The sequence below is a fragment of the Chiroxiphia lanceolata genome, chromosome 32, assembly GCF_009829145.1.
Source record: "Chiroxiphia lanceolata isolate bChiLan1 chromosome 32, bChiLan1.pri, whole genome shotgun sequence".
NCBI lineage: Eukaryota > Metazoa > Chordata > Aves > Passeriformes > Pipridae > Chiroxiphia > Chiroxiphia lanceolata.
In genome coordinates this window covers 102,989-123,694 of record NC_045668.1, presented here as the reverse complement: position 1 = coordinate 123,694, position 20,706 = coordinate 102,989, and the positions used below count along the sequence as shown (strand labels likewise).

The 20,706-nt window shown below is 51.8% G+C and overlaps 1 protein-coding gene across 9 annotated transcripts in view; it reads left to right on the top strand.

The window, feature by feature from the left end:
* LOC116779902 (ribosome-binding protein 1-like) overlaps positions 1–12,886 on the top strand; it is a 552,013-nt gene extending 539,127 nt beyond the window's left edge. For 3 of the 9 annotated variants that reach the window (XM_032674411.1, XM_032674406.1, XM_032674408.1), the window contains 5 exons: positions 2,517–2,684; positions 4,934–5,101; positions 8,647–8,811; positions 10,382–10,546; positions 11,927–12,886. In XM_032674411.1, coding sequence (XP_032530302.1) covers positions 2,517–2,684; positions 4,934–5,101; positions 8,647–8,811; positions 10,382–10,546; positions 11,927–11,979 — 719 coding nt within the window. In that variant the 3' untranslated portion in view covers positions 11,980–12,886. Of the gene's footprint in view, positions 1–291; positions 351–2,516; positions 2,685–4,933; positions 5,102–8,646; positions 8,812–10,381; positions 10,547–11,926 lie in introns of all 9 variants that reach the window. The other 6 variants (XM_032674410.1, XM_032674409.1, XM_032674407.1 and 3 more) reach the window with 6 other exon arrangements.
* Positions 12,887–20,706: the final 7,820 nt, after the last annotated feature.

Genomic DNA, 20,706 nt, shown 5'->3' with positions numbered 1-20,706 from the left:
ACTGAGGCACAGCCGAAACACGGGTGTGTCATCAATGTTATTTTCATCCTAAAATCACACCAGGCAGGCTCGTCCCTGGCTGTCATAAAGCCCAGCAAAGGCCCTGGGGTGGATCACAGGGCAGCAGCAGGGTTCAGCCCTTGTTCCAGCAAACCCAGGGAAGGCAAAGGGTTGGCAGTTCACAGTCTCCTGTCTCTCTTGGCTGCCCCCCCAGATCTTCTCAACTGCCTCCTCTTCTCTAGTCCTGTGCCCACCCCATAGATTTTGCTCCCCTTTTCCCTTGCATTGCAGAGTGAACCTTGAGAAAAGGACCTGGAAGAGAAGAAGCATGGGAGTCTTTGCAACAGTTGGTAAGAACTGAGTTTCTTCTGTTTAGACAGTGATAGAAGGGGAAATAAGTGATTTAAAAACCCCAAGTACATCATAGGTTTGAACAGTATAAGGGATATGTGTGTCCCAAAAAAGCTCCTTCATGCATTCTTGAAATCTGGAGGGAAAAGTCCTAGTGAAGTTTCCTTTTTTTCTTTTTCTTTCCATGTGAACCCAGTGGGCAGAAATGGAGAGCTGGTGGCAGTGTCCTAAGAGACGAATTTGGGTTCCTAAGTAGGTGTGCTGGATCCCATTCCTCTTGCCTGTGGTCATCTGAAAGTCTTTGAGAAGACAGGCCCAAATGAAAAGGCCAAGGGACAGTGAAGGGCCCTGGTTGGTCCCTCTCCACTCGTGCAGTGTGTGGAGGAGGAGTGTCTCACACTTTGGGGGTGACTCTGTTCTGGTGGGACTGTGCTGGGCACCTGTGTGGTGCCTGAATACTGTGGCAGCAGAGGCAGCTTCTTGGCCAGGAGAGCCTGAGTGGCCTCGAAGGTCAGAGCCCCCCCAGCACTGCTGTCGGGCTCCTGGTGCACAGGACCTTGTGGTTCCAGGGCCAGCTGGGTGGTGTGTTCTGCCCCAGAACCTGCTCAATGCATTCCAGGAGATCCTCAGGGAAAAGTCCTTGTTAAATGTCCTCTTTTTCTTTTTGTTTTATTTCCATGTGGCCCTGATGCCCAGCTACTGCGGTTGGTATGACGCTGGTTGAGAAATTCACAGAGGATGTGTACGAGCTAATAAGTAAGAGTGCTCATCCTATTCCTCTTATCTGTGCTCATCCTTGGGAATCTCTGGGATGTGAGGTGTTATCCCTGAGAGAAGCAAAGACAGTCAAGGTTTGAGCACATTACCTGCAGAACCCCTTCAGTGCACAGCAGGAGGCCTTTGGGGTGGGGTGAGTTTGGTCAGAGGGACGTCCCTCTTTGAACAGAGACAAGTCCTGCTCATGCAGAGGGTGTCCCTTGCAATTGGTAACGATTGAAAGACATAACACAGCACTTCTGGGATTTCCTTTCCTTCCCTTGAGCACTAAAGGAGGAATCTTCTCCTGGGCTTTCCTCCAGGCCCAAAAGGGAGAAGCCTTTCCGTGCAGGTGAGGGCCAGGACTTGCCCACACTACCTGGAAACTAAACCCTGCCAAACAAAGAGAAGAGACGAAGGCCTGTTGTGCATGAGGGCCCAGCACAGTGAGGTCACATAGTCCCATCTGTCCATAAATTCCCACTTCCAAGGCCCTCCAGAAGTGCTTTGCTGTATTTCCCAGCCCCGGGCAGGTGTCCAGGCCCCCAGGGTGCAGAGCTGCCCCGGCAGTGGCTTTGCCCAGCACAGCCTGGGCTCTGCTGGCTCCCATCCTGCCCAGGTTCTAAGGCAGCTGTTTGTCTGTCCCTGCTCTTTGCAGCTGGCATGGGGGCAGGGCAATGTTCTTCCCTCAAGGAACACTTGGAAATCAGCAGGGCCTGGGCTCTCCCCCGTGGCCAGGCCCTTGGGGAGTGAGGGGCAGGGGGCTTCCTGTCAGTGCTCCTCCCCAGCAGCACAGGAGCTCCAAGCCCATGTTTCTGAGGGCTCACAGTGGTGCTGAGACTGCTTTCCAGAGACAAAAGCTGGAACAGAAAACAGGCTCCATGTCCCAAGGAAGACTGGAGCTGCAGGAGACAGATTGAGGCTCCTTCCTGGAGAAAACTCCTGGTGGGAAAGGATTTGAAAGCTGGGGAAGAGATCACTGATGGTGCCCAGAGTGCATCAGCTTGGGAATTCCTCAGCCCTGTTTTTCAGGGATGAATGAGTTCTTTTCCAAGGCTGCAGAATTAGGAAGGATTCTCAGAAGAAAAGGAAGTGTGGAGCACACAAATTAGTAAACAGGCTGGACATGAGGGACCTGAGTCTGAGTTTCTTGTTCCCTCCCTGCATGAAGAAATAAGGCCAAAAAGCCCATTTCCAGGTTGGACCTTGAGTGCAAGCTTTAATTTCTCTGAAGTGAGTATTTCTCAAGAGAAGAGAGGAATTAAAAAGACAACCTGCAGAAAGGCCTAAGGAGAGATCCTAAAGAAGAGACTTGAAACAGAGGATTTGAGCATCCTCAGGGCAGATGGGTGGTCTCCCTTTCAAGGGGGCAGTGTCAGTCTCCCACTGACACCTGTCTTTTTTCACAGAAAAAGGACGGGAGGCAGAGGCCACAAAGCCTCAGGAATCTTTGATGAAGGAGGACTTCAAGGAGCTCATCCAACAAGTGAAAGCTATGCGTGAAGATCTCCAGAAAGGGCAGGAATCCAGTAAGTGTGATATTCAGCTGCTCATAGAAGGCCTGAACAAGGAACTAGGTGAGCAGGGCCATTCCCAGCCACTTCCATCTCTCTCAACACCAATGCTGCTCTACAGGCAAACCACTCTGAGAGCTCGTCCTGCACAGCTCCTCAAAGGGGATGGAGAAGGATGGCCCTGACATGGGGCACAGCTTTTGTGCTGCCTGACCCTGAAACAGCTCCCTGCTGAAGTGTTCTCTGCAGGTGGTCATGGCCACACTTGTCTCCCTCATCTCTGCAGAGAGTGTGTGCTGGGAGTTCTCTGATCCCCTGATCCTTGTTAAGGTTCCCCCCTCGCAGTCCTGTCAGCGTCTCTCTCCCTTTCCCCACTCCCCTTCTCCCACTCCCCACTCCTGGGACCGTGTTGGGGCACATGTGATCCCAGCCTTGTCTTCCTGTTGAAGATCCACAAGGAGACCCAGCTCCATGAGCACTGCAGGTGTCTCTGAGCACAGGGGCCTGTGGAGAACAGCTCTCCCTGAAGGAGCTGGTGCTGGGAAGGAGTCAGCTGGGGCACAGACACCCCAGTGGGCCTGCTGAGCCCCAGATGGTGCTCCTGGGCCTGGCTCAGGGAGGACACAGTGTGTGTTGGGGCACAGCCTGTTGCACCCCGGGCAGGGAAAGGTGAGACAAGCTGGGCCTCACCTGCCTGTGGGTCCTGTTCTTGCTGCAGGAGCAAAACTCTGGCAGTGAGCAGCCCAGAACAGTCCAGGGCAACCCCTTGACTTCCCGATGGCTCAGGCCACTGTGGCCTTAGAATGAAGCCTGTGGCCCCCTTTTCAAAGCTGAAGCCATATTTAATTGAGCTACAGAAAGCACCAATGAGGGATTGCAAAGGGAGGAAAATGTGCTCTGAGTTTCTTGTTCCCTCCCTGCTAAAGGACAGAGGGCAAAGGGAAAACCACTTGCAGATTGTACCTCCATCACAGAATTGAATTCCTGTGAGCTGAGGATTTCTGAGGGGGAGTGAGCAAGGAAAATATACACCCAGAGGAGAGCCCTGAGAAGAGACCCTCTGGCAGGGAGCTTAAATCAGAGCCTTTGGGCATCCTTGTGTCAGAGAATTTGTCTGCTTCTCAAGGAGGAAGCATCAGTGTTATGGTTCCAAAGCCAGGGCATGGAGCTTTGTGATGAATATTCAACCCATCCCCTCATCCTGGGGGGAAAGGGCTTGACAGGAAAATTCGGAGGACCAGAAGGGGAAGGGTGGCCATCCTCTTCCCCATGGGCACTGGAGGGAGAGGCAGCCACTTTTCTCCAGCCTGGCTGCAGGTCACAGTCGCTGTTGGGGCTGCCACTGCCCAGACTGCACTGAGGGACCTTGGCAGCAGGAGCCCCTGTGAGTCCCAGCTGCTGCATTGTGTGTTATCCCTGGCAGAGGCAAAGCCAGTCTAGGTCTCTCCCCTGAGCACGTTACCTGCAGAACCCTTTCAGTGCACAGCAGAAGGCCTGGCCTTTGGGGTGGGGTGAGTTTGGTCAGAGAGACGTCCCTCTCTGACCAGAGACACGTCCTGCTCATGCAGAGGGTGTCCCTCACAATTGGTAGCGATTGAAAGACATAACACAGCACTTCTGGGATTTCCTTTCTTTCCCTTGAGCACTAAAGGAGGAATCTCCTCCTGGGCTTTCCTCCAGGCCCAAAAGGGAGAAGCCTTTCCGTGCAGGTGAGGGCCAGGACTTGCCCACACTACCTGGAAACTAAACCCTGCCAAACAAAGAGAAGAGACAGAGGCCTGTTGTGCATGAGGGCCCAGCACAGTGAGGTCACATAGTCCCATCTGTCCATAAATTCCCACTTCCAAGGCCCTCCAGAAGTGCTTTGCTGTATTTCCCAGCCCCGGGCAGGTGTCCAGGCCCCCAGGGTGCAGAGCTGCCCCGGCAGTGGCTTTGCCCAGCACAGCCTGGGCTCTGCTGGCTCCCATCCTGCCCAGGTTCTAAGGCAGCTGTTTGTCTGTCCCTGCTCTTTGCAGCTGGCATGGGGGCAGGGCAATGTTCTTCCCTCAAGGAACACTTGGAAATCAGCAGGGCCTGGGCTCTCCCCCGTGGCCAGGCCCTTGGGGAGTGAGGGGCAGGGGGCTTCCTGTCAGTGCTCCTCCCCAGCAGCACAGGAGCTCCAAGCCCATGTTTCTGAGGGCTCACAGTGGTGCTGAAGACTCCTTTCCAGAGACAAAAGCTGGAACAGAAAACAGGCTCCATGTCCCTGACGGGTGGTCTCCCCTTCAAGGGGGCAGTGTCAGTCTCTCACTGACACCTGTCTTTTTTCACAGGAAAGACAGAGGAGGGAAATCCCCCAAAGGCTCAGGGATCCGGGATGGAGGAGACCCTTCAGCAGTTCTGCAAAGAAATGAAAGCTATGCGTGAAGATTTCCAGGAAGGGCTGGCATCCACAAAGCAGGATATTCAGCACCTCAGAGCAGACCAGAACAAGGAACAAGGTGAGCAGGGCCATTCCCAAGCAGACTTCCATCTCTCTCAACACCAATGCTGCTCTGCAGGCAAACCACTCTGAGAGCTCATCCTGCACAGCTCCTCAAAGGGGATGGAGAAGGATGGCCCTGACATGGGGCACAGCTTTTGTACTGCCTGACCCTGAACAGCTCCCTGCTGAAGTGTTCTCTGCAGGTGGTCATGGCCACACTTGTCTCCCTCATCTGTGCAGAGAGTGTGTGCTGGGAGTTCTCTGATCCCCTGATCCTTGTTAAGGTTCCCCCCTCGCAGTCCTGTCAGCGTCTCTCTCCCTTTCCCCACTCCCCTTCTCCCACTCCCCACTCCTGGGACCGTGTTGGGGCACATGTGATCCCAGCCTTGTCTTCCTGTTGAAGATCCACAAGGAGACCCAGCTCCATGAGCACTGCAGGTGTCTCTGAGCACAGGGGCCTGTGGAGAACAGCTCTCCCTGAAGGAGCTGGTGCTGGGAAGGAGTCAGCTGGGGCACAGACACCCCAGTGGGCCTGCTGAGCCCCAGATGGTGCTCCTGGGCCTGGCTCAGGCAGGACACAGTGTGTGTTGGGGCACAGCCTGTTGCACCCCGGGCAGGGAAAGGTGAGACAAGCTGGGCCTCACCTGCCTGTGGGTCCTATTCTGTTTTGCCCTCTCCCTCCCCTGGTAACCAGGATAGATTGAAGAGCACAGACACCAACTTTAAAGAATAAGTGTATAATTTAGTGCAAGACAGTAAAGAATTACAAAAGAAGCAGTGGCTTATCAAAGGATACGCTTAGCAATGCATCTAATCATTACTGCAGAGAAAGTCTTGTAGTGATTAAGAGACAGATACATCACCAGTTCCCCTAAGGAATCGTCCTCATCCAGACTGCCCTTAAGCTGGGGAGCCCCGTGGCAGCGAAGGCCTGGAGAAGCCCTTCCCGGTAACTGGGAATCCTGTGCAGTGAGTCCACTCATAGGTGGGGCCTCCATCCTCACTGTGAGAGTGTCCAGCTTATACAGTGTTAAACAAACCAGCTGAGTCACTCGATTGGGGCAGAAAAACAATCTGCCTTTCTACCTGCGTTGGTGTTCCCCTTCGGCCTGGCCAGGGCCCAGAGGGAGACCAAGGGATTAGATTTGGAGCATCTACTATTAAATGCTTCATGGCCTTGACTGGTCACTAAATACAGAACTTACAGCTACATTGAAATCAAATTGAACCAGCTGCGACCATGTGAGGCCCTACTATTTTTCCAGACCTTGGCTGGAAAGAAAAGGCATATTTATAACACATATATTTATAACAGGCCTTACTAATTATTGATAACATGCTGGGCTAACAAGCATAACTGTGTGTTCTTCAGGCAGTACTAAGGATTATATAGCATCTTGGTTAATAAGCAAATATAGGGCGAAATACAATACTAGGTAGGAGAGCTCATCTTATGGGTTAACTTTGGCTCAGGGCCAGTTCTTCAGGCCCCAGCATTGCAGGTTCGGGCAGCAGCTGCAGGAGCAAAACTCTGGCAGTGAGCAGCCCAGAACAATCCAGGGCAACCCCTTGACTTCCCGATGGCTCAGGCCATTGTGGGCTTAGAATGAAGCCTGTGGCCCCCTTTTCAAAGCTGAAGCCATATTTAATTGAGCTACAGAAAGCACCAATGAGGGATTGCAAAGGGAGGAAATTGTGCTCTGAGTTTCTTGTTCCCTCCCTGCTAAAGGACAGAGGGCAAAGGGAAAACCACTTGCAGATTGTACGTCCATCACAAAATTGAATTCCTGTGAGCTGAGGATTTCTGAGAGGGAGTGAGGAAGGAAAATACACACCCAGAGGAGAGCCCTGAGAAGAGACCCTCTGGCAGGGAGCTTAAATCAGAGCCTTTGGGCATCCTTGTGTCAGAGAATTTGTCTGCCTCTCAAGGAGGAAGCATCAGTGTTATGGTTCCAAAGCCAGGGCATGGAGCTTTGTGATGAATATTCAACCCATCCCCTCATCCTGAGGGGAAAGGGCTTGACAGGAAAATTCGGAGGACCAGAAGGGGAAGGGTGGCCATCCTCTTCCCCATGGGCACTGGAGGGAGAGGCAGCCACTTTTCTCCAGCCTGGCTGCAGGTCACAGTCGCTGTTGGGGCTGCCACTGCCCAGACTGCACTGAGGGACCTTGGCAGCAGGAGCCCCTGTGAGTCCCAGCTGCTGCATTGTGTGTTATCCCTGGCAGAGGCAAAGCCAGTCTAGGTCTCTCCCCCGAGCACGTTACCTGCAGAACCCTTTCAGTGCACAGCAGGAGGCCTTTGGGGTGGGGTGAGTTTGGTCAGAGGGATGTCCCTCTCTGACCAGAGACACGTCCTGCTCATGCAGAGGGTGTCCCTCACAATTGGTAACGATTGAAAGACATAACAAGGAAAGGATTTCCTTTCCTTCCCTTGAGCACTAAAGGAGGAATCTCCTCCTGGGCTTTCCTCCAGGCCCAAAAGGGAGAAGCCTTTCCGTGCAGGTGAGGGCCAGGACTTGCCCACACTACCTGGAAACTAAACCCTGCCAAACAAAGAGAAGAGACAGAGGCCTGTTGTGCATGAGGGCCCAGCACAGTGAGGTCACATAGTCCCATCTGTCCATAAATTCCCACTTCCAAGGCCCTCCAGAAGTGCTTTGCTGTATTTCCCAGCCCCGGGCAGGTGTCCAGGCCCCCAGGGTGCAGAGCTGCCCCGGCAGTGGCTTTGCCCAGCACAGCCTGGGCTCTGCTGGCTCCCATCCTGCCCAGGTTCTAAGGCAGCTGTTTGTCTGTCCCTGCTCTTTGCAGCTGGCATGGGGGCAGGGCAATGTTCTTCCCTCAAGGAACACTTGGAAATCAGCAGGGCCTGGGCTCTCCCCCGTGGCCAGGCCCTTGGGGAGTGAGGGGCAGGGGGCTTCCTGTCAGTGCTCCTCCCCAGCAGCACAGGAGCTCCAAGCCCATGTTTCTGAGGGCTCACAGTGGTGCTGAGACTCCTTTCCAGAGACAAAAGCTGGAACAGAAAACAGGCTCCATGTCCCAAGGAAGACTGGAGCTGCAGGAGACAGATTGAGGCTCCTTCCTGGAGAAAACTCCTGGTGGGAAAGGATTTGAAAGCTGGGGAAGAGATCACTGATGGTGCCCAGAGTGCATCAGCTTGGGAATTCCTCAGCCCTGTTTTTCAGGGATGAATGAGTTCTTTTCCAAGGCTGCAGAATTAGGAAGGATTCTCAGAAGAAAAGGAAGTGTGGAGCACACAAATTAGTAAACAGGCTGGACATGAGGGACCTGAGTCTGAGTTTCTTGTTCCCTCCCTGCATGAAGAAATAAGGCCAAAAAGCCCATTTCCAGGTTGCACCTTGAGTGCAAGGTTTAATTCCTCTGAAGTGAGTATTTCTCAAGAGAAGAGAGGAATTAAAAAGACAACCTGCAGGAAGGCCTAAGGAGAGATCCTAAAGAAGAGACTTGAAACAGAGGATTTGAGCATCCTCAGGGCAGATGGGTGGTCTCCCTTTCAAGGGGGCAGTGTCAGTCTCCCACTGACACCTGTCTATTTCTTCACAGGAAAGACAGAGAAGAGAAATACCCCAGAGGCTCAGGGATCTGGGATGGAAGAGACCCTTCTGCAGTTCTGCAAACAAATGAAAACTATGTGTGAAGATCTCCAGAAAGGGCAGGAATCCACAAAGGGGGATATTCAGCTGCTCAAAGACCTGAACAAGGAACTAGGTGAGCAGGGCCCTTCCCAGCCACTTCCATCTCTCTCAACACCAATGCTGCTCTGCAGGCAAACCACTCTGAGAGCTCGTCCTGCACAGCTCCTCAAAGGGGATGGAGAAGGATGGCCCTGACATGGGGCACAGCTTTTGTGCTGCCTGACCCTGAAACAGCTCCCTGCTGAAGTGTTCTCTGCAGGTGGTCATGGCCACACTTGTCTCCCTCATCTGTGCAGAGAGTGTGTGCTGGGAGTTCTCTGATCCCCTGATCCTTGTTAAGGTTCCCCCCTCGCAGTCCTGTCAGCGTCTCTCTCCCTTTCCCCACTCCCCTTCTCCCACTCCCCACTCCTGGGACCGTGTTGGGGCACATGTGATCCCAGCCTTGTCTTCCTATTGAAGATCCACAAGGAGACCCAGCTCCATGAGCACTGCAGGTGTCTCTGAGCACAGGGGCCTGTGGAGAACAGCTCTCCCTGAAGGAGCTGGTGCTGGGAAGGAGTCAGCTGGGGCACAGACACCCCAGTGGGCCTGCTGAGCCCCAGATGGTGCTCCTGGGCCTGGCTCAGGGAGGACACAGTGTGTGTTGGGGCACAGCCTGTTGCACCCCGGGCAGGGAAAGGTGAGACAAGCTGGGCCTCACCTGCCTGTGGGTCCTGTTCTTGCTGCAGGAGCAAAACTCTGGCAGTGAGCAGCCCAGAACAGTCCAGGGCAACCCCTTGACTTCCTGATGGCTCAGGCCACTGTGGGCTTAGAATGAAGCCTGTGGCCCCCTTTTCAAAGCTGAAGCCATATTTAATTGAGCTACAGAAAGCACCAATGAGGGATTGCAAAGGGAGGAAATTGTGCTCTGAGTTTCTTGTTCCCTCCCTGCTAAAGAACAGAGGGCAAAGGGAAAACCACTTGCAGATTGTACGTCCATCACAAAATTGAATTCCTGTGAGCTGAGGATTTCTGAGGGGGAGTGAGCAAGGAAAATATACACCCAGAGGAGAGCCCTGAGAAGAGACCCTCTGGCAGGGAGCTTAAATCAGAGCCTTTGGGCATCCTTGTGTCAGAGAACTGATGTGGCCCTTGAGGAGGAAACATGAGTGTTATGGTTCCAAAGACAGGGCGTGGAGCTTTGTGATGAATATTCACTTCATCCCCTCATCCTGGAGGGTGGGTCTTTGAGAACCTGTTTGCTATGGTTTGTTTTAATTTTTTTCTCTTCCCCTCCATGGTCCAGAGGGCAGGGGAGCCTCCCAATGTTTTGTCTTTGCTTGGGGAAACCATGTGGCAGCTGCCATTTGGGGCTTTTCTGTCCTGGGTTGGGGGGACTAGGAAACAATTTCTGCCTTTTTGGCTTAAACTATTTTCCCTTGGTTTTTTTGAGTTTCTGCTATTTTTTTTTTAAATTGTTATTTTTGTACTTTTATCTCTTAATTATTTGGAAAAGACATATTATATTATGTCCCTTCATTATCAGAGAGGAGTAGGGAGAGGTTGAAACAAAAGGGGAGTGACTTGTTTACAACCTCAATCCACCAGTACCTGTGCAAAGCCATCACAGTCAGTGACCCAGGATCATTGTTCTTTCTTTGCAGTCAGGAATATGAAGAAAATGGCGAAGGCCCAGGAATCCAAGATGGACAAGAAATTTCAGCAGCTCTGCCAAAGAATTCAAACTCTGGAACAAGAATTATACGGGAGGCAGGGGTCCAAACAACACAGCCTTCAGCTCCTTGGAGCAGAAACGGAGATGGAACACGGTGAGCAGGGCCATTCCCAAGCACTTCCATCTCTCTGAACACCAAAGCTGCTCTACAGGCAAACCACCCTGTGAGCTCGTCCTGCACAGCTCCTCAAAGGGGAGGGAGAAGGATGGCCCTGACATGGGGAGAGGCCCAGAGAAGCCGCCTTCAGTCCTGGGAATCACCACCACAATCCATCCTGTGACTAAAGGCCACTTGTCTGGGCCTCTGCACACGGGGAACAAACAGCTTTTGTGATCTGTGACACTGAAACAGCTCCATGCTGAAGTGTTCCCTGCAGGGGTCAAGGCCCCTCTTCTCAGCCTTGTCTTTGAGGGCAGTGAGGACAGCTCTGACCCGATGGGTGCTAAAGGTGTCCACCTCCCAGTCCTCCCACGCACTCACCTTCCTCATGACAGAGGGTTGTCTCCCATGGCCCACGGATGCTGTCTGCAGACGTGGAGGGGGATGATCCCTACCCCCCATCCTGCCCCCCAGGCCTTTGCCAAGGCCTCAGGAAGGCTCACAGGGCCTGGGCTCTTTCCCCAGCCCTGCTGCAGTCAACCCATCCAAGCAATTCAAGGAACCTGGTCAGGAATAAGGGCAGGCACCAGTCCAGGCTCAGGGCTGCCCCTCTGGCAAGTAGCTGTGCAGAGAAGGCCCTGGGGGTTCTGGTGGACAGAGAGTTGGCCAAGGGTGAGCAATGGCCAAGAAGGCCCAAGGCTGCCTGGGCTGCCTTCGGAAGAGCTTTGCCAGCAGGCCAAGGGAGGAGCAGCCCTGGTGAGGCACATCTGGAGTGCTGTGTCCAGTGCTGGGTTCCTCAGTACAAGGGAAACACGGAGCTCCTGCAGCAGGTCCAGCTGAGGCTGCAGAGATGATCAGGGGCTGGAGAGGCTGAGGGAGCTGGGCCTGTTTAGTCTGGAGAAGAGAAGTCTGAGAGGGGACATCATCAGTGGACACAAGTGTTTGAAGGGTCAGGAGGATGGAGCCAGTCTCTTTTGGGTGGTGCTGAGTAATAGGATGGGAGGCAATGGGCAGAAAGGGAAACAAAGCAATTTCCACCTGAACATGAGGTAGAACTTCATTTCTGTGAGGGTGACTCAGCACTGGGACCAGTTCCTAGAGAGATTGTGGAGTCTCCTTCTTTGGAGATATTCAAAAGCCCCTGGAGGAGGTTCTGGCCACCCAGCTCCAGGTGTCCCATCTGGGTTGGACCAGATGATCTCTGGAGGTCCCTTGCAACCTTCTCCTTGTCTGTGTTTCTGTGATTCTGTACAGGGCACAAGACATCTGAAACCACAACTTTCAGAATCTACAAAGTCAGATGTAGCTGGATCTCTACCCAATTCCTGTGTGTGTTTAATTTTCACTTCCTCTTGGCTCTTTAATCTTTTGCAGGTGTGCTGATAGAAAGTGCATCAGAAGACGAGGGCTTTGATACAGATGCATAGACAACTGCTGAGCTGGTGAAGCATTGATCAACAAAATTGAAGTCTGGCACTCATTACATTTCTCTTGAGCTTGGCTCCCCACCCCCTGCACTCCCTGGGCTCGCTGTGTTGGGAAGTGCTCGTGCTGCCAGAAGACTGAGACAATTGTTAGGGCTTTTCTCTCTTCTGTGAGCTGGTTCCTGCTGTGCCAGGGCAGATCCATCCACTGCCCGGTTTCAACAAGTGAAAGCAACAGCAGCCAAAGTGCAACCCAGAGCAGAGCAGCTGAATTACCCAGCGAACTCTACACAAAATCTCAGGGCAGAGTCCTGGGAATCCTGGATTTTAACATTTTGTGTGTGTGAAGAATCTGGGATGTACAGCAGTGGGGGAACCATTTCACCTGGAGAATGAAGTGTTCAGTTGCAATCCTGATTTTTCTGTGACATGTTTACTACACTCGCATTACCTGTCTTCTTTCCTGCTTCTGTTTTTAGTTAATGTGTATCAGGACAAGTGTAGAATTAGCATGTTCCTCCTGAGGCTGGGGCAACACCTGTCTTACAAGGGTGCCTGTGCCCTGCGCAGGCAGAGGAGTTCCCTTAGAGTAAGAGAACCACCACTCTGCCCTGCTAGTTGGGCACCATCTGTCACAGTCACAGGGGAAAGAAGACGCGACAGCCGGGAGTTCATGCAGAGTGGTAGCTCAAAGCTATTGCAACTTTATTAGGGTGTGCCACCCCTATTTATAGGGTGGCAGGAGAAGGTTCCGGAAACCAAGGAGGAGCATAGGACAGGCAGGGACATGGACCAATCAGAAGGGAAAGGAGGGAATAAGGGAGAAATAGGAGCCAATAAGGAAAACATCTGCAATGCAGTAGATTGCAGCCAATCAGAAAATAGGTAATAAACATGAGGAGAAAACTGTGAAAACATTTGATATAAACTGGGGTACAATACATTCATAACTTTTGTTAACAATTCTGTTCAGTCCTAGTCTGTAAAACAGTCTCAGTCTTCATAACTGGACACTGAATGCCCAGAATCCATGTCCTCCTCTGTCGCCTCTTCAGCTATGGTCTCTCGCAGCTGCCTTTTCCACCTTGCAAACTTCTCCCTTTCCTCCTCCATGCTCCCCGCATCACCCCCTTTTTTGTTTTCTTTGATGATACTAACTGAGACACTCCTTAATAACAAATTTTGAATGCAGATAATTATGCAAGGAAGAAATGTCAAAATTGAAATAAAAGTAAATAAAGAAACAACAGTTATGGTTATCATCTTGTTCGTCCAATTGGGCAGGCCAGGAAAATGGAACCAATCGAAAATGCCATTGAGGCCTTTATCCTGTGAGGCGTGGGGATCTTTAATGTACTGATACTTTTACGGATGGATTGTGCGTGGTCGGAGAAGTTCCTGCAGCACAGTCCCTCGAACTCTTGGCACCCATGGCCGTGTGCCAAGAGTAGGAAGTCTATGGCTGCACAGTTTTGTAAACTGACCTCTTTCAGTTTTTGCGTGTCAGCGAGCAACCCCTCTAGGGCTGCTGTGGTGGCCTTGGCCTCTTTGGTGAGCCAACAGCCGAGGTGGGTCAAGAGGGATAAGGCGTGGGCTGTGCCTATGCCCAAAATAGGGAATGATGCCCAGAAATCTTTTATGCGTGGCCATATATCTATTGTTGAGTCACAATTTTTGGGGAAAGGCAAAGGTGATGGAGGGGTGACCTTTTTTCCTGATATTTCTTTTTGGGGCATTATTGGAGTAGGTGTTTGGATTTTCGAAACCGAAGGTTTGAGATTTGGAGGACTCGTCTTTTTTGGTTTTACGACCGCTGGTTCCAATTCCTTGGAAGGAGGAAACCTAAGGGCAAGATAGAGAACTATCCAGTGTCTTTTAACTCTATTTTGAGGGAGTTGGGTTTGCACAATCTCTTTTTGGCCTGGCAATTTAATCTTCAGTGGGTTAAAAAGCGACAGTTTTCCTCTTGTGCAGGGCCCTCCTACTGGAGTCATAGACGAACATCCCTGTAGGATGATTGTTTGAGGAAATTGTAGCCAAATTGAGGACAATATGTTGGAGACATATAACTGATATAATGTAGGCGAATTTTTCATCCCCTGGGGAAGCACCTTCCATTGGAACTGGTGATGGGGTTCACTGTTGTTCAAAGCTGGAACAGAAAAAGCAAATTTAAGGGAATCAGTTGGATTTAAATAAATAGGAAAGAAACAATCTTTGATGTCCACGATGGCCAGGGGCCACTCCCTTGGTAGCATCGCAGGCGATGGCATGCCTTGCTGGAGGGGCCCCATGGACTCGAGGACATCATTAACTGATTCTTTATCAGTTCAGGCAGGGAAAGGACCAGAACATAGGGTGGGGTATGAGACAGACAAACGGGGGAGCAAATCAGGATAGGGGCACAGGCGAAAGAGGGAGGAATGTGGGAGGAACCGGGGAGAGAAGGGGCGAATGGAGGCTGTCTCCTCTCTGCAGCTTCTCCAGCCAATCCGCAGGAAAGCAGGGAAGCAGACAAGCCTGAACACGCCCGGGAAATACAAATTCTGGGGAAGCATACAATGTGTATATGCATAATAACTGTAAAGTCTGTATCATAAAGTCCTTTCAATCAATGTACCTCTTTTTCCACTTCTGAAATTTTCCCCATTCTGATTCCTGGTCCTTCACACCAGAGGACTTTTGAATAACAAAGACTGGGGTGTTCCAGGGACTCACTGAGGGCTCAATATGATTTTTGTCTAATTGTTCTTGCACCAACTGGTGCAGTACAAGCAGTTTTTGTCTTGGCATGGGCCACTGGTTCACCCACACGGGGCTGTTGGTTTTCCAAACCAGTGGGGGAAGCTGCTGCTCACCAGTGGCCCAAATTAAAAATTTGTGTTGAGCCCAATGCCCCACTGCATCAGTGAGTTCCTGTCCCATAAAGTAAGAGGTAAGTCTAAAATAAAGGGTTGAAGGGATGCAGATCTGCCTTCCGGTCCCCTTATGGTAAGAATGTCTACGCTTTGAGTGGGGCTTTGAGCCCCTCCCACTCCAGTTACAGTGATGGCTGTTGCCATGGTCGCCCAGGTGGGAGGTCAGTCTTTTGATGGCAAGATGGTGACGTCGGTGCCAGTATCAATCAAGCCTGTTATTCTGATGGTTTCTCTGTTAGATGGAGAAAATACCGAACGTGTTAGTAGTAGTTTGGATTGTGAAACAGTTTGGGTCCAGTTGACATCTTCTGTATGGGTTTGCTGGATTGCCGCTAATTGATTTAAAGAAATCATTCTGGCGATAGGTTGTTCGTCCGTGACCTCAACAGAAGGAAAAGAGACATAAACATTAATGACAAGAATATCAGTTTTAAGGTTTTTTAACAGACATGGTACTATAAAGACTCCCTTTCTTGCTGCAGACATACAAGATGTTATGAGGTAAGTGTCTTAAGATTTAACTGGCTTGGACGGGTCGACATCCATCATCTGTTGGTGTTCTTTTAAGATTACAGCTGGTGGGACTGGGGTGAGTTCAGTCCAGTTTATCTTTAGAGATCGGTCTCTGCTGTTCAGGATTGGAACTGTGGCAGGGACCTGCTGCAGTGGAGGCGAAGCTGAGGGAAGGTATTTGTTGTCGTGGCACCCCCCAGGCACTCGACTTCCCGTTTCCCTGCAGGTGTTGAGGCGCTACGTTCTCTTGTGAATGGCAATATGAGCATCTTTTCCATTTGGGAGATTTTGTGGGTAAGGGGCGACCATTGATATCTTCTTTGGAGTGGCAATCTGCCGTCCAAGGACATCCCTTCCCACATCTCTCACAAGGATATGAAGGTGGATTAGCTTTAGGCTTATTAGGGCATTGTTTGTATAAATGTCCTGTCTTTCCTCACTGATGACACTTTTGTGGTTCTGAAGGAGCTGCTTGCTAACAGCTTGGCTCTGTGTGCTCCTGAGCCCATGTTTTTGCATGCCTCAAGCATGTCCACTAGAGTAGGGTCTTTCAGGTGGCGTAAAGCCTTTTGGCAATCTTCATTTGCCTTTTCAATTGCTAATTTTTAAATAAGATTTCCTGTGATTCTTTCTGAGCTATTTGTTTATTGATGGCTTCTCTCAGCCTGGTAACAAAATCAGTAAACGACTCTTTGGTTCCTTGTTGGATTAGAGTGAATGATGGTGAGTGGGCAGAGGCTTCTGCCACCGCCTTCAGCACCTGAAGGGCTAAGTTTTTTGATACATCTAGATGTTCAATATTGATATTAATTTGATCTTTTTAATTAGGATAATGTCCTGCTCCAAACAACCGATCAATAGTATTAGGAATGGAAATGCCTTTCCCTGACATCTTCTCTTTGTCATGTTTAGTAATTATTTTTTTCCATTCTGTCTCAAAGACAGTATTGTATTGTTGTCAGTAATGCTTGAGTTATAGATCTAATATCGTGTGGAATCAGTGTGTATGCCTGGAAGCAGGATTCTGGGAGGCCCATAGTAAAAGGCGCAGCTAATCCGTTATTGCTCTTTTAATGTCTTTTAATACAGGATATGAGATAGGTCTCCATTGTGGGGTTTCCCCTTCATCAACATAGATAGGAAATGCTTTAACAAAATCCAGATCCCCTGCTTCCTCAGCCTTTGTTCTTAGTGTTGGCCAGGCTTCTTCATGCTGGGCGAGGGGTAAGCCCTTGCCAGCACGGGGGTCTGACGCCGGCTATGGGCGGCGCCATTTTGGCGGTTGTTGTTGCCATGGGAGCGGGAAGCTCCTTGGGTGCCGCCATGTTGGTTGTCCCTCTCCTCCCCCTTGTGCAAAGCCGCAAGGGAGGAGGTGGAGTTTGAGCAGGGAGGCGGGTTTGTGCAACGAGGGGGTGGAGCCGATGCTGTGTTATGCCCTTCCCTTTTGCACGCTCGATGTTCCCACGCTTTCTGCCTCCCGCCCTTCTCAGTGCCGCCATTTTCTGCAGAGTTGTCAGATTTCGTGCGGTTTCCTCGGGGGACCATCTTGCGGGTTATTCTTCTCCCCTCAGGGGGCTTGGAGACCTGATTTCTTTTTCTTCATCTGGGGCTGTAGCACCATCCGAACAAGTCTCCAAGCGACAAGAGAGTCTGCTGCTCTCTTGTCCCCCCTTTCTTTCGCTTGCCACAACTATAAACCAAGGTTATCCCATTCCTTGCAAGTTGATATTTCAAAGGTGAAGTCATTATGTTCATCCAGCCCCTTGGAAAGAGCTTTTAGAGATGATTTGCCTATCTCGTGGCCTTGCTGTAAAATGATGGACTTCGTTTGCTGATAAATAAACTTTTCGTTGGTTGACAGGCAGGTTCCCTGGTGGTTTAGCTATAGGATTCCTGTTTTTCACCCAGGTGGCCCGGCTAGCTCAGTCGGTAGAGCAAGTTAACAGTTCTGTTCAGTCCTAGGCTGTAAAACAGTCTCAGTCTTCATAACTGGACACTGAATGCTTAGAATCCACGTCCTCCTCCCCGTGTCTCCCGTCGCCTCTCCGGCGCCACACGCACAGAGCCCGGTGCCGGGGCTTGGTACCAGCTGCCAGAAGGGCGCTGCCGATGGACGCCCGCCCGCCGGGGCTGGTGGCGGGGGCTGAGGGGCCGCCGCCCGCTGAGGCGCCTTGTTGAGGCTGTAGAAGGGGTTGGGGCGGGCGGGCGCTGAGGGGCCCCGCGGGGCCGGGGCAGCGGCGGCAGCGGCGGCTGCACTCCTCGGCGCTTCAGCCGCAGCATCGGCGGCGGCTTCTTGAAGCCGGGCGTGTGGCCGGGCTCGGCGGGGCGGCCGTGGCCGAGCGGAGCCCGCAGGAACCGCGCTCCCGTCTCGGCACCAAAGGGCGCCCGCTCCCTCCCGGGGCGGCGCTGAGGGAGCGCGGGGCCGCCATTGCTGCGCCCTCAGGGCGCTCTGAGGGGAGAGCGGCTCCCGCCGGCGCCGCTCCGGCCAGAGAGGAGAGAAACTGAGAAAGAGCCCAGACATTGCTGCTCCAGAACGTCCGCTAAGTTCCAAATCCCTTGGGAAAGCAGCTGCAACTGCTGTGCTCGGGGCTGCAATGTCTGGAGCTGCACTTGGCAATGGCACCCGAGACTCTCTGGGAGATGAGACTTTTACGAAGAATTTGTTCCCTGGGAGGGAGGTGAGGCCCTGGCCCAGGTTGCCCAGAGAAGCTGTGGCTGCCCCACCGTGGGAAGTGTCCAAGGCCGGGTTGGACGGGGTTGGAGCCAGCTGGTGTGGTGGAAGGTGTCCCTGCCCAGGTGTTCTGATCCCATTAGGGAGAGATGCCTCAGCCCAAATTAAGGTGTAAATGAGACCATTTGCCCACAACAGGCAGATTTTATTTAATACAGATTTTATTTAACAATAAATCTTCCTAATCTTCTCTCTTCTATTCTATAATTCTTATCATCTAACTGAAAGAACCTATCTATATGCCCTATAAATATAATTTTTATAATATGTAAATATAGTATTATGTATCCTATGTAAGTCTATCTTAACAGTAAATCTTCCTAAATATTATAAAGACATATTATAAAAATTATAATTAAATTATTATGTAACTAACCTAATTACTTACTTAAATTAGTTAACCAACTTAACCAATCTTTGGTTTGTTTTCAAATCATTGTATGTGTTGTCGTCCTGCAGGGAGTTTCTGGGAGCAAGAGGTCCTGTCTTTGCTCATTCCCTGCAGGAGTTGTCAGGCATTGGTATCAGTGTCTCAGGTGGGTGGTGGAGTCAGGATCTCTGTTGGAAGCAGTTAAGAGGTGTCCGGGCCTGGCCTGGCACTGGAGCGGGGCCTAATCCTGGGGCTGTCCCGCCGTGCAGGAGCGGAACAACCTGCGCAGAGCCCCGAGCGCCCGCCTGAAGCGGGAGAGACGTTTGGTGGGGACAGGCAGCTGCTTGATGAGGGCCTGGGCCTCCAGCTGGGGAGGCGAGGGGCTGGGGGGCAGCAGGGGCTGCGTGGGGCAGGGACCGGGCTCTGTGTCCCTGCCCATGGCACCTGCTCTCCGAAGGCTGGAGAACCTTCTGCCTCTTCCTCAACAGGAGCCAGAGGCCCCTGGGACTCCTCCTCTTCAGCAGCTCTGGCCGGGGCAGCAGCTGCCGGCTCGGCGTCTGTGGCACTCACCGGGACAGGAGCTGGACTGGGCAGGTCACGGGCTGTCTCTGCTGCCACCTCTGTGCCCACGCTGCTGGCAGAGCTGGGCCCCTCCTGGGGAGCAGTCTGGGGGCCCTCATCATTCCCTGTCGCTTGCCTTATCCATTTCTTCGTTTCACTACTGGGGCAATGACTGTAGTTGCTGTGGTTTGAGTCCCTGTCTCAGCCAGAGTGTCCTCCATTGCAGTTGGGGTCCTTGCCTCCACTACAGTCTTCTGAGAATGTTGAACTGTGGCTCCATAAGCACAGGCCAGGCCCCAGGACAGGGCAAGAAGCTGCTGGTTCTGACTGGGGTGGGCAAGGCCCCCTTCCATCAGGTGACGTGTCAGTTTGCCGGGGTCTAGTACCTGTTCAGGTGTGAAGTCCCAGGTCATGGGAGGGGTCAAAAGCACTAGAAACCTGCCCAGATCCTTCCACACACCCTGGCACCCAGGAACTGGGCACCTCAGGGTGCATCCCAATATATCATCACCTAAAGTTTGTTTTCTCCTCCACCAGGATAACCCCAGGTTCCAAGAACTCTGCATTGTGCTGACAGTATTAGTTAGTAACAGTAATATTGCCAACCAGCTCACATAAGGGTTAGCAAGGAGTGCAGGAGACATCATTATAAAGCCATTGGTAGCAATGCCAGGGAGGGGGGGAAGGGTGTATTTCTCCTTCATTCCAGAAAGCCCCCCAAAAGATAACTCCCCCAGCATAACAAGGCCATTGGTGTAAAAGCAAAGCACGGAGCCCTTGTTTAGATTAGTATGTTCCCAAAGCTGAGCAAGATATAGTGAGAAGCAGTGCAGCCAGCAAACTCCGTGTCCCACACCGGAGCTTGCTATTCCATAGCTGCTATTACTAGAGCATGCAATAGTTATATATAACTGCCTTTATCTGGCCCCAGCTTGGGCCCCAGAAAGGACTGGGGTGGGTTGAGCTTGGCTGGACACCAGGTGCCCACCCAGCCGCTCTCTCACTCCCCTTCCCAGCAGGACAGGGGAGAGAGTGAGGTGGAAGAAAACAAAGAACTCGTGGGTTGGGATAAAGCAGTTTATTTACAGCAAAAAGTGAAGCGAATCTTGCGGCAGAAGCGAAAGACAGCTGGGTTTATTCTCTGCTTCCCGTGAGCAGCCGTGGTCAGCTGAAGGGGTTAGCAGTGGGTCTGTCAGCTCCCAGGACGGAGATATCGACTGGGAAAGCTTTCGGGGGTACCCTTGGTGATAAGGAAGTCAGTGCACAGCCCTAATGGAGAAAACAAAGGCAGGCTGTAAAGTTGCTGGGCCCAGGATGTGGGAACTGCAATAAGGCCTTGAGCTTTGCCAAATGTATCGCCCATAGAACCCAGGCAATGAAAAGGCTGCTGCTTGCTTCCCTAAAATAAGGACACTGCTTGCTGCTAGCAAGGGGGATAAAAAAGCAGATGAGAAAATAAGAAAAAGAGACATCTTTCCTGCACACAACCGACTCCTTGTACCTTTATCGGCCGCCACGACTCTACACTGACAACCCTCCAGCCCCCTTGACCCCAAATGACCCCCAATGACCCTCCCTGACCCCAAATGACCCTCAATGACCCTCCCTGACCCCAAATGACCCTCAATGACCACAAA